General features: G+C 46.1%; 1 protein-coding gene across 1 annotated transcript in view; it reads right to left on the reverse strand.

The window, feature by feature from the left end:
- LOC119797835 (transmembrane protein KIAA1109 homolog) overlaps positions 1-11,184 on the reverse strand; it is a 77,744-nt gene extending 66,560 nt beyond the window's left edge. The window contains exons 1-14 of the mRNA XM_038307060.1: positions 11,075-11,184; positions 9,441-9,614; positions 9,248-9,368; positions 9,040-9,168; positions 8,818-8,945; positions 8,530-8,732; positions 8,248-8,448; positions 7,965-8,176; positions 5,179-5,330; positions 4,915-5,065; positions 4,683-4,835; positions 4,361-4,601; positions 2,715-2,863; positions 1,196-1,427 (exon numbers count right to left, since the gene is read on the reverse strand). Coding sequence (XP_038162988.1) covers positions 1,196-1,427; positions 2,715-2,863; positions 4,361-4,601; positions 4,683-4,835; positions 4,915-5,065; positions 5,179-5,330; positions 7,965-8,176; positions 8,248-8,448; positions 8,530-8,732; positions 8,818-8,945; positions 9,040-9,168; positions 9,248-9,368; positions 9,441-9,614; positions 11,075-11,091 — 2,263 coding nt within the window. The 5' untranslated portion in view covers positions 11,092-11,184. The remainder of the gene's footprint in view (positions 1-1,195; positions 1,428-2,714; positions 2,864-4,360; positions 4,602-4,682; positions 4,836-4,914; positions 5,066-5,178; positions 5,331-7,964; positions 8,177-8,247; positions 8,449-8,529; positions 8,733-8,817; positions 8,946-9,039; positions 9,169-9,247; positions 9,369-9,440; positions 9,615-11,074) is intronic.
- Positions 11,185-12,212: the final 1,028 nt, after the last annotated feature.

Consider the following 12,212-nt stretch of genomic DNA (forward strand, 5'->3'; position numbering starts at 1 on the left):
CTAGGCTTAAAACTTTCCTTTTTGATAAAGCTTCTAGTTAGAGTGGCTCAGGTTATCCTGAGCTATCTCTATAGTTCTGCTGCTATAGGCTTAGACTGCTGGAGGACATAGGGACCCCTTTTTCATCATTCTGCTTCATTCTATCTCTATTCTCCCACTCTGCAGAATCTGTTAGTTCAATCTCTAACCTTCTGCTCTCTCTGCTTTTTCTCATAGTAGCTTCATCTGGTCTGTTCCTGTTTGGCTGTGACTCCATCCTGGAGAGAAATATCAGCTGTGCTGCTGCCATCAACACCTTTGTTTATAGATATTAGAGATCAGCCTGTTTTTCAGTGTAGTCCTGTTTCTCTCATATAGCTATAGGCTTACCTTTAACTGTGAATAACTGGGTTTTCCTCTTTCACTCAGAGTTCGTCTGATTAACTGTTTTTTTAACAGACAGAGCCACCCGTGGAGCTTGTTTATGGTTCGCTTTTCTAACATAGAAAGTTTATACAGATCAGTGCCTCCGTGCTTCTTTTTCTATGTCTGCTTCTGTCTCCTTGAACCCCAGTGGGCCTCAGCAGATGGCCGCTCACACTGAGCCTGGTTCTGCTGGAGGTTTCTTCCTGTTCAAAGGGAGTTTTTTCTCTCCACTCTGACTGTATGCATGCTTGGTGTGAGGGATTGCTGAAAAGTCAACAACACAGTACAAGCAAATATCTGTCATCTCTACCTGCTAATCCAAGAGGAGTTAATCCTGCAAAGTCAATGATTGGAAACAATCAGCTGGTTTACTTCAGAAAACTGTGAAGCTTTAATCTGCCTGGATGAGGTGTTGTGAACTGGCAGTGCATAAATAACCTGCTTTGAATCGATAACATCATGGTGGACTGAGTGTCTTCGCCATAAGTTGTTTATTTCATCATGAGGGTTTTAATTTGGAGACCTTTAATTTTTTTGATCCTAGTAAAAACAGTCAAACGGTTCCTAAACTCTGGGTTAGAGATGCAGCTAAAGCTGGTTTCTAAGCGTTAACTCAGTTGAGTGTTGTAATAATTTATAACTCATCTTATTATCGGATATCTGAGGATAGTTTATCTTCTTTCAGTGACTAAATTCTGAGCTCCACATTCAACAAAGATGGCGTCAAAACATTTCCTTTTTCCAGAGCCTACCTGAGCAGAATTAACGTCTCATGATCTCTTCCTCCTACCTGTGCGGGTGAGGGAGCTGCTCTTGGCCGCCGCGGTCGCAGACGCGTCGTTCCTCTGAGGCGTGCCCTCCAGCAGGTTGTGCAGGCTCCGGAAGCTGCCGGTCAGGTTGCTGAGGAGGCTCTCCTTACGTGGGCTGTCCTTGGCCGGCAGGCCGGCGCGGCTCACATGGGCCGGCGAGTCAGCCGCCGTGTCGCCGCTGGTGTAGCTCAGTGACTGGTAGGGATGGGAGCCCTGGGTTTGACAAATGTGCACAAGGGTGAGAGGAGGTTATGTTCCCAGCGGCTGATTTCTCACCGGCCGCTGTGGAGGTGGGGGGTTGGGGAGGGGGGGGTGCGTTTAGATGACAAGCAAGACAGATTGAGTCTGGAAAATGATGTGAGAAGGCTGCATTCAAAGTGGAGGTAATTCTTTCTAGATGAAGGAGCCGAACCCGGCCCAGACTGAGAGTGAAGAGAGTTTAACAGATGGCGTTGCCTCGTCAGGCTGACTGATATCAGAGCTGCTGCCTTGATCTATCAAATGTCAGAAGCTTTAACTAAATGCCGATAGCATCTTCCCAAAACAGAAAACCAGCTGAAGAAACTCAGAGAGATGAAGTCCTTAAACTTTCAGGACTTTTTTCACTTTAAAACCAGAACAAACCAAATCCAATTTTGCAGGCGATCCATCAGAAAATCGTGTTGGACGAGTTGGAGGCGTTTAGCGTTCATTCACAGTCAATGGGAATGATTTCCTGCAGGGGGCAGTGTAGCTCTGACTGAGACAGAGCCCAGGTTTATTTTAGTTGGACTACGCAGCAATTCACCAGCAATTTCACGGGTCTGACAGGAAGAGAGACGCCGTTACAAAGTAAAAAACATCCGCTTTGGGGGAAAATACAAAATAAAATCTCTTAATCTCACGGGGAAAGAGTCCGTTTGGAGTCGCACATCACATACATAGTTCAGAAAAAAAAAATAATAATCCACTGGACTTTGTTTCCAAGTTTGAAGAAGTTTCTCTTCCATCCAGGAATTTTTTTTTTATTCAAAATGTCAGAAATAGCGTTTAGTTCCAGGCTTTATAGAGTGGCCCAAATCAAAGCCTGGTTTTGGTTTAGAAAACATGCAAATTGAAACATAAACGGATCCACCCCTTTGGAATGGGTTCCCATACCTGTCTATGTCTCTGAAAGGGGGGTCATTAAAGGGACCTTTGCTTTATAAAATGTACTGGGGTTTTTTTTATTTTATTTTTTTTATAACTTTTCATCTGTAAAAGTCAAATGTGGGAAATAGTTTTAATGTGTGTATAGCACAGAGACAGAAGTGGAAATAATCTGCACAGATCTACTCAGCCTGCCTAGTCGGAGCCTCTCTATACGTAGTCAGTGACATGGGAAAAGAAATCTGATCATAGATTAAAAAGTCTTTAAAAAAAATAATAAACGGTGTGTTCTGGGCTTTACCTACATGAGGATAAGAAAACTTCCCCATTTTGATATTCATGGCCATTAAAGAAGTGGGGGGGGGGTTTTACCTTTATCCGGTGAGCAGATTCGCTGTGGGTGTGGGACTTGGAAAGCTTCCTCATGATCTCCACTCCGCTGACGGGGCCGGTGTTGGCTTCCTTGGGCGGGGGCCGACCGCATGCCCCATCCAGCAGCATGGTGTGTTCACTCACTGTGGCTTCAAAAGAACGAGATCAAATAAAACTCCCAGAAAAAAAGGAATAAATCAAAGAGCCGTTCATCTGCTTCACATGGGCAAAGCATCTGATGGAAAACCTGTTGGATGAGTTCTATCCGTCGCGTTTTAGAGAAAATGTTTAGTAATCCATTTGTTATTACAGAGAATTTAAACCAATCAGATTGGAATGTTTACATTTGATCCCTGCTACACTTTGTGGAATGGAAATGTTAATTTACCGTCTGAAAATCGGTACTAAACAAAACTTCGCTTTGTATATACTCTGTGTACACAAAATGACAATAAAAGTTGTCAAAGTCTAAAGTTTCCCCCTTTCCTTCCTTCCTCTGACGCAAAAGCTGGAAACATTTAATGAGAGATTTGAAAACTGATTCCAACATCAACACAATAGGATTCTACACCACGCATGGAAACACATATTTTACTTATGATTAATTGTTCTTAAGTTCTCCTAAAAGTTCCCATTTAGTGGCGCAGCACGGAGGCGCAGAACAACTTCTCTGATCAGAAGGACAGGAAGATAGAAAAGTGAAGGACATTATGCTAAACGTTTGGAACATGATAGAAGAAGAAATGCTAGCAGTTAGCATGGTAGATGGAACAGGATAGAAGAAGACATGCTAGCAGTTAGCATGGCAGATAGAACAGGATAAAAAAAAGAAATGCTAGCAGTTAGCATGGTAGATGGAACTGGATAGAAGAAGAAGAAATGCTAGCAGTTGGCATGGTAGATGGAACAGGATAGAAGAAGACATGCTAGCAGTTAGCATGGCAGATAGAACAGGATAAAAAAAAGAAATGCTAGCAGTTAGCATGGTAGATGGAACAGGATAGAAGAAGACATGCTAGCAGTTAGCATGGCAGATAGAACAGGATAAAAAAAAATAAATGCTAGCAGTAAGCATGGTAGATGGAACATGATAGAAGAAGAAATGCTAGCAGTTAACATGGTAGATGGAACAGGATAGAAGAAGAAGAAATGCTAGCAGTTAGCATGGTAGATGGAACAGGATAGAAGAAGAAGAAATGCTGGCAGTTAGCATGGTAGATGGAACAGGATAGAAGAAGAAGAAATGCTAGCAGTTAGCATGGTAGATGGAAACAACAGAAGACATGCTAGCAGTTAGCATGGTAGATGGAAACAACAGAAGACATGCTAGCAGTTAGTACCTTAGATAGAACAGAATAGAAGAAAACATTCTAGCATTTAGCAGTAGATTGACCTGAAAAATCTTTTAAAATATCTTAAATAAAGCTAATAATTGGATCTAAAGCGCCACTTTAAGGAAGTAAAAGGATGCAGAGAGCTGCTGCTTTTTTCTCTCAGCTGCTAGATGAAATGCTTTTTTTGGTTAGCATTAGCATTAGCAAACGGTACAGAACGAGAGCAGGTGAGCAGAAGAGCACCACTTACTGGCCAGGAGGTGTTATAGAGCCTTTAGGATAAATAATTAAACAGAAGCCCAATGGCCCCACCTGCGTCAAATTCAAACTCCGCTCCATCAGCGCTGGTGTCGCTCTGCAGCGCGGCTCCATTATCCAGACCCAGAACTGCATCGGTCCGGTTCTGCTGGGCCTCTTTGGCTTTGATCAGCTGGTTGGGACCCATCAGACCAATGGCCTTAAAGCCCTGAGTTACAACGATGAATTTCATCCACTGTCTGGCCAAAGCAACCAGACCCTTCTTCAGGGTGACCAGGGCAGGAACTCCATCGTTCTGGGTCAGAGGAGCATAAACAAGGACAGTTTAAAAACCCTGGTTGCCCCCAGCGCCGCTGCTCTGGTCGCTTCCACTCACCATGGTGGCCTCCTCGATAACGGAGTAGTCCGCCTGCTGCAGATAGCGGTGCAGGATGTTGCACAGCATGCAGGAGGGGTTCTCGTGCAGGTAGCGAGCCCGCTTCGTGACTCGGTTATACTTGCTGCGGATCGGGATGTGGATGCTCTTTTTCTGTTGGAGAATAAAAAGGAGTTTTAAAAAGCGTCAGCGTGAAGCAGAGGGAACCCCAGAGGGAGTGGGTCCCACCCACCTCCAGAGCCTCGGTCATGATGCAGCCCATGACGGCGCAGACTCGCAGCGTGGCCTCCATGTCCAGCTTACGGAGGGAGGATTTGAGCTGGTCGATGGGGACCAGCCAGGCTCCGATGGCTGGCGTGGCCGTGCTGAGCAGGTTCAACTGTCTGAACACACAACAGAAAACAAGGCAGCTTACTCACCCCGTCGGTTAGCATCCGATTCCGTTTAGCTCAGGGATGCAGGAGGAAAAAAATGTAATAACTGTTTAGCTGCCTACCTGGAGATGGTCTGAGAGGCTGAGCGCACGTTGGTGGGAGCAGCAAAGCTGAACCAGATCTCCCTGATGGTCAGCTTCATGCTGCTGGAGTCTGGCGGCGGAGGCATGAGGGGGAGGTCTTTCTTCAGGTCGTCTGACTCCACTCCTTCATCCTGCAGAGCAGAAAATAAAGCGTGTGTGAAGGTTTTCAATTATTTCAACCAACCATCCCTTTTGTTCAGTACTATGGACAGCTCCTGCTGTCATTAAAGGAGTCCTACCGTTCAAAATCGCTTTTACCTTAATGTTGTTGAATAGAGGTAGCTTGGCATGCTAAAGAACAATAAAAAATTAAAATAAAACTTTATGCCACCTCCTCTCTGTGTATATTTAAAGGTATAGTGGATGATTTTCTTTTTCCGGGTGGATCATCTCAATAAGTGGTTCTCCTAACCGTCAATCATTCTGGTGATATGTTTACGTAAGGCCGTCCTACGTGCTCGTCCCATTAGCTATCTTTTTCTGTGCATGCGCACTTTCAGGCGCATATCTGTGGTGAGCTACGGTTTCAGACGGTCATTGAAGCTCACTAACAGCGGTTCTTTGAAAATTTTCAAGGGTCGTAAGTAGGGGTGTGGGAAATAATCGTTTTGGCGATATATCGTGATATTCGGCTGCCCAATATAATATCGATCTTTCACTTCTTAGTATCGATTTAAAAAAAAAAATGGTTACATAAAACATTGATGGGAAAATGGGCTACCTCTGCACCACCACTCTGGCAGAAAGCGCTGTGGAGCCCTTTAACTGTGCGTGCAGCACCAGATCTGTATTTGAGGCAGTCACAGTGGAAGAAAACCCCAAACAACATGGATAATAAAACCTAATCAATATTTTCTGATGAAAATATACAGCACTTGCTGTTTTATCTCATCATTTGATTTTGATAGCTGGGGAAAATATGGCAATATATAGTGATACTGCAATATCGTGATAATATCGTATCGTGACCCAAGTATCGCGACATGTATCAAATCGCAACACTCATGCCAATACTCACCTCTAGTCGTAAGAGTGTATGAGAAGAAAAGAAAGGCCTGGGGAGAGGCAGATATATCCCAGAATGCTTTGCACAGAGAGCTCTCCTCACAAAGCATTATGGGATTTGCTGTCACAGCGGCCCGCTGTCACTTCCTGACAGTGGCGACTAATAATAAAGATGGCACAGGCACCACGCGGTGGAGCAGTCAGTTAACGGAGTTCACTATAAAGTTCACTATATAGTCTCTGCTCTATATAGTGATGGAGGGATTTAGGGATTAGGGCGGACGTTCAGACACAGTAAGCTTGTATGAGCTATGAGAACAGCAACTTTTAAACAGAGCGTGCACAAGGGGAAAAGGGCTCGTGCATGCTTGTGTATCTTGAGCCAAGGTGAGATGACACATAATAGGAGCTCTAGAAACACCCAACTACCTCAATGGAAACACGTGATGATTTGAATTTCTTTGCCCATGTAAAGGTGCAGCTAGCAAAAAACATATGCTATAGACCAGGGGTTTTCAAAGCATGAAAGGGTGAGCCCCCCTCCAGGGGGCACTATGCCTGCTGCTTTTCTCAAACAAACGTTACATCTGAGATTCTGAGTTTAATGTTTGAGATACCAACAGTGTTTTCATATCTTAACAAAAACATTTTGATCAGATCTTCATTGAGAGCTGTGGAAATTCAGTCCCTGCTGACAGCCAAAAGTGCGTCATCCTCTGTTTCAAGTCCATGTCACAGCTCAGCTCAGCCTCTTCCTCTCCTGTTGAAAGTCCATCTTTGAGTGTCACGGGGAAGGAAAATAGGTTTCTCACCCACTGGTTTCCATTGTCTCCTCTCCAAAATACTCTCCAAACTGCTCGCGCATCCCCTCTAAATGCGCGCAGACAGCCTGCTGTAAAAGCCCCGCCCTGGCCAAAACATCCTCTAAGAAACATTTCCACTGATCCCCGCTCCACACGCGCACCCCACAGTTCCAACTTTGTCCTAAATCCAGATTTATTTTTTCCCCTCGCACCGCGCCTCCCCAAACGTGCTCTGGCGCCCCCTAGGTTTGAAAACCGCCGCTATAGACGAAGCTAGTTTGAGATATCGCCAAGTATGTTGAAAGCAAGAAGAATGTCGGAGCACGCAGTCAGCTTTCCAGAATGTACCGGCAGTGTCACTATTTTCCACAGACTTCCACAAGAAGCTGCTTCTCAGCGATTATGATTGATTAATCAACTATGTACCGGAGCGGTTAAACCCGCGGTTGATAGTGTGCTCTGAACATTTTACACTGGAATGTTTGTAAAAGCTTGGTTTGAAGTTTAAGTATTTTTCAAGTGTAAGTATTTTTTTTTTTTTCTCCAAAGTGTGAAAACAGCTAAAGTAACATCAATTGTTATCGTATTACCATTGCTATGATCTGGCTGGCTGCCTGAGAGCGCTACTGGTAATGCTCGGATTTTTGGAGACTAAAGTTACCTAAAAAGTTTTTTTTCCTCGTACCTTTTGGGGGAAATAAGGTCCCCTTTAGACATTTCTATTTTATTGCATTTTCTGTAATGGACTGAAAATGCTCCAGAAACTGAAGAATTTGATTCATCCAAACATGATTCACGTATTTCAAGTTTATATTTTCATTTATTCAGATCAAACTGAGCGCAGTGGAAAAGTGAAGTATAATCTCCTCTGGAATATTAATCTAATAATGTTTTTATTTATTTCTGTTCTTTTCAACGACTCGTTGATCCGTTATTTTCCCTTTTAAGGCGTCTGACCTGCTCATCTGAGTCCGAGTGCTCGTTGGCGTCCGAGTTGGGGCCGAGCACGTCGTGCGGCAGGTTGTCGTCGGAGACGTCGGTGCTGTATCCGCTTCCTGTCTGAGAGCCGGTGGAGCCGTTGGACTTGGTGGTCCCGTTCTTCCCGGTGGGATCCGAGTGGCCCATCACTCCGAAGGCGTTGTAGAGGACGGCTCCGGACTGGCGGCCCCCTGTGACAGAAGACGAGCGGCAGCATCAGCGCGGAGCTCCGCTCCAACGCGGCGGGTTGCAGGCAGCTTACCTTTGACGGTGAGGTTTTCAATGCCGCACTCAAACATGATCCAGCCCCATTTCTCCAGGGACGCAGCGGATCGGGCCGGTTCGCTCTGAGCCGCCTGGGCGTCGGTTTCATCCACCAGGGAGAACTCCTCCATGTCCTCCAGACCAAAAAGAACCTTTGACTTCTCAAAGGGGATGGCTGTGATGGCGAACGTCCCGATATCTGCGGGGGGACAGAGGGGTCAGAACCACGCCGGGTTCCAGCGTGGCACCGGGCCCGGACCGGCCCGGACACTGAACCAACCTGTGGAGTCGAGGCCTCGCAGCTGGCTGTGGATCCGGTGGATGTTGAGTCTGGCTGCGATCTCTTTGCCCTTCTCGATCCCGGCGTTGGAACGCAGCGACCCGGACGACTGCGGCTGCATTTTGGTGGCCGAGGCGTACTTCTCCAGCATGACGGAGGGTCGGCCGTGTTCGGTGGTGTTCGGCGTCTCCTCTACGATCCCCCTGAAAGGAACAGAAGAAGTTTTCAGCGCCGGCAGGTTCCTTCGGCCGGCCGGCGCTGGGATCCGACGACCTGAGCATAGTTCACCTGTTCATCCTGAACTGCGTGGCGATCCGGTCAAAGCACAGCGCCACCAGAGACACGTGTGGGATGCATTTAGAGGAGCAGGAAGGCGAGACTTCCTCTACAGACGCCTGCAGCAGGCACAGGTTCACCTGCACAGAAACACAGAGCAGCATCACATCGAGAGGTTCTGGACAGGAGCTGGAATCTCTGGTGGCCAGATCCGGTTCCAGCCACAGGTCTGACCTTAGGGATGGAGACGTTGGCTTGGAGGCCCTTTATTTTCACGTTGTCGGGTTTGATTGACAGCTCAGTCTGCCCGTTGGCTGCCTCGGTCTTGGAGAGCTTCTGCTCCTGCTTGAGCGCCTGCTGGCTCTGTGAACATCGGTCAGATCCTCACACACTTTCCCAAACAAAGCAGTCGGTTTGTCTGCCAATCAGGCGGCGTTCTTACCGACTCGGTGACCGTGGACTTGCTGATCTGATAGGCCTCGTTCAGAACCTTCCCATGCAGGTCGTCCAGAATCGCCGCCGGATGCCGGATGCTGGCGAAGTGGACCATGGACTCGATGTATCTGAAAAACAGGGACGGATACCGTCACTCCGCTCAGCCCGACGGAGCGGCAAGATTAGGCGCCGCTTCTCACCTGTCCAGGGACTCGGCCACCAGGGGGGTCAGAACCACGTTGACGGCCCCCTTCACCTCCACGATGGCCGTGGTTCTGGTCTGGGCCAGCGGCTGCTCCAGAGACCAGTTGTCTGTGGCGGTGTCCTCGTCCGTGTTCTCCATGGCCCTCTTATCCAGGGGGGTGTATGGAGTGCTGCGCAGAACAAAACCAAACCAGAGCGCTATGTCACACCGCGTTTCTACTGAGCAGGAAGTACAGCGTTCACCAATCAGGAGCCTCGTTTAGGAGGAAGGTGCTTTTTTTTTTACCCACTAAGCAAAGGTGCTGAAATTTAAGATGGATTTTCTTTTTCCTTGAATGCCCTTTTTTACGCTACCCTCTGAAAACCGATCCGTGACGAGTTCGGACCGAGCCTCGATCCGTTCACTGCGCCAAGCTTGGTTCCTTATGACCATTACACACCATGTGGTGTGGCTCCTCGCCTCCTAGCGGTTATCTACGGTACTACTGCTCTCTAGAGGTAAACAAGCAAACCAACATGGTGGCGCCCGTAACATTCAGGAAGTTTGGTTTTGTTATAATTGGGATATTTCATTGTTTGCGGAGAGTCAGGTGAAGAAGGCAGCCTTTGGTGAATTAACCTGACAGATTTTGCAATTGGGAAGTGGATACGACAAACAATAGTCTGATCAGGGCTTACAGACGCAGGAAACAAGACAGACGTTTAGGTTCCTCGCACTGCTAAGCAGAATCATCACTGGAAATCATGCGGCACGGTAGGGAAGCTGGGATTTTTATTCTTGTCTGAAATTTCCTGATTACGGAGACTGACTGTAAGGATATGATGCGCTCTTTATTATCTGAGAACTGAGAAAAAACTGAACCGCGCCAAGCCCTACTGATCAACTAGCACCATGTTAGCGCAGTTTGCTTCTATCTGGTAGGGTCTGCTTTAGTTTTGCGTGCTATTTACACTAACAGTTATCCACTTTCTGCCTGTTTTTTTCTCTCCGATGTTCTTATTTTTTTCTTATTCACTAGAGGACCGTTTTCACTTCCATACCTATCTTTGGAGATTATTTTATTTGATAAAATATTAATAAATATAAATATATAAAAAGGTGCGACTTTTAGTCCGGTGGGACATATATATGTTCTTTTTATCTTCATAATACATTTTTGGCTGCAGCGACTTAAAACTCCGGAGTGACGTATAGTCAGAAAAATACGGTAATCGTAATTGATTACTTCAGCTCCTGCTCCCCAGTCGATTCTGAAACATCAAACTTTTGATAAGCGCTGTGACTCTTTTTCATTTTCCTTCCTTTCTCACGCATCCCACAGTTATTTTTCCATTTTCTCCACTTTTATTTAAGAAAAATTTTGTTTATTAAAAAGTATTTTTCATATTTTATACTTCCATTTTTTTAAAATATTTTTCTAAATTCTTTTATCTGAAAAACAGAAATTTGAAAATGAAAAAAAAAGAAATACAAGAACAAAATGGAAAATTAAACAAGAGAGAGTTACTCAATAAACCTTTTTTAAAATTTCAATGTTTCTTTTTTATTTCCATTTAATTTTCACAGATTAAAAGGATCATTGATGTTGTCCGGCCATACGGCTGAGGAGGAGACGTGTGGCGCTCATACCTGCTGTTTTCGCCCATCAGCTGAAGTCCTCGGTCGAGCAGCGAGCTGGCTGAGAGGCCCGGCTTTATCACCTGCAGCAAAGAGGGACCTCTGAGTCGGCCATGTTGGACACAACAAACCGGCTAGCAATGCTAACAGAACCGAAACCTGCCCCTTTCACCATGGTGATGGACGAAGGTGATGAAAACCAGAACCAAATTAAAGCCACAAGTGGCATTGTGCGGCCCTCGCAGCTCGCACCGCCTGGTATGTTGCGATCGCTGGAACCAAGCGACCTCCACCTCCATGCTCCTTCCCAGCCTGTGCTCCTGCTCTTCAGCCTATACCTGCTGCTGCTTCTCTTTATCCTCCCCCTCCTTCTTATTCTGCTGCTGCCACTGTTTCTCCTCCACCTGCAGCCTCTCCTCCTCTTACTCATCCTCCTGCTAATGCAGCTTCTCCTCATCATCCTCCTGCCGCTGCTTATCTTGCTGCGTCTCCTTCTCCTCCTCCTGCTGTTGCTCTTGCTGTATCTCCTTCTCCTCATCCTGCTGCTGCTCTTGCTGCATCTCCTTCTCCTCATCCTGCTGCTGCTGTTTCTCTTCATCCCCTGCCTGCTGCTGCTTCTCCTGATCCTCTTCATCCTCCTTATCCTGCTTCTTTTCATCCTCCCCCATTCTCCTTCTGCTGTTTCTCTTCCTTACCACCCTCCTCCTCCTTGTGTTGCTCATTCTCCTCATCCTCCTGTTGCTCCTGCCTATCTTCATCCTTCCCCTCCTTCTGCTGCTTTTCTAAATCCTCCCCTTCCTTCTACTTCTCCTTATTATCATCCTAATCATCCTCCTCCCCCTGTGCTCCTTCTCTTCATATTCCTCTTCCTGCTGCTGCTCTCACTGTGTCTCCTACTGCTGTTTGTTTCTCATCCTCATCATCCTTCTCCTCCTCCTAAAAGCATGGCTTTGTATGACTGGAGTTAACAGTTTGATGCTTAGCCACGCCCACATGCTTCCATGTAGAATAATAATTTTGATAACTTTTAAACTGCTATGACTATAGTCCATGTAAAGTTAATTTGAAGTCTCTAACTAAAAAAAAACCAAGAGCCCTTCACTCAGATATGTCATGACTTAAAAAAAGAAAATGGTAACTTTGATCCAAA

The sequence above is a fragment of the Cyprinodon tularosa genome, unplaced genomic scaffold (genome assembly GCF_016077235.1).
Source record: "Cyprinodon tularosa strain WSP-4 unplaced genomic scaffold, ASM1607723v1 ctg6, whole genome shotgun sequence".
Lineage (NCBI taxonomy): Eukaryota > Metazoa > Chordata > Actinopteri > Cyprinodontiformes > Cyprinodontidae > Cyprinodon > Cyprinodon tularosa.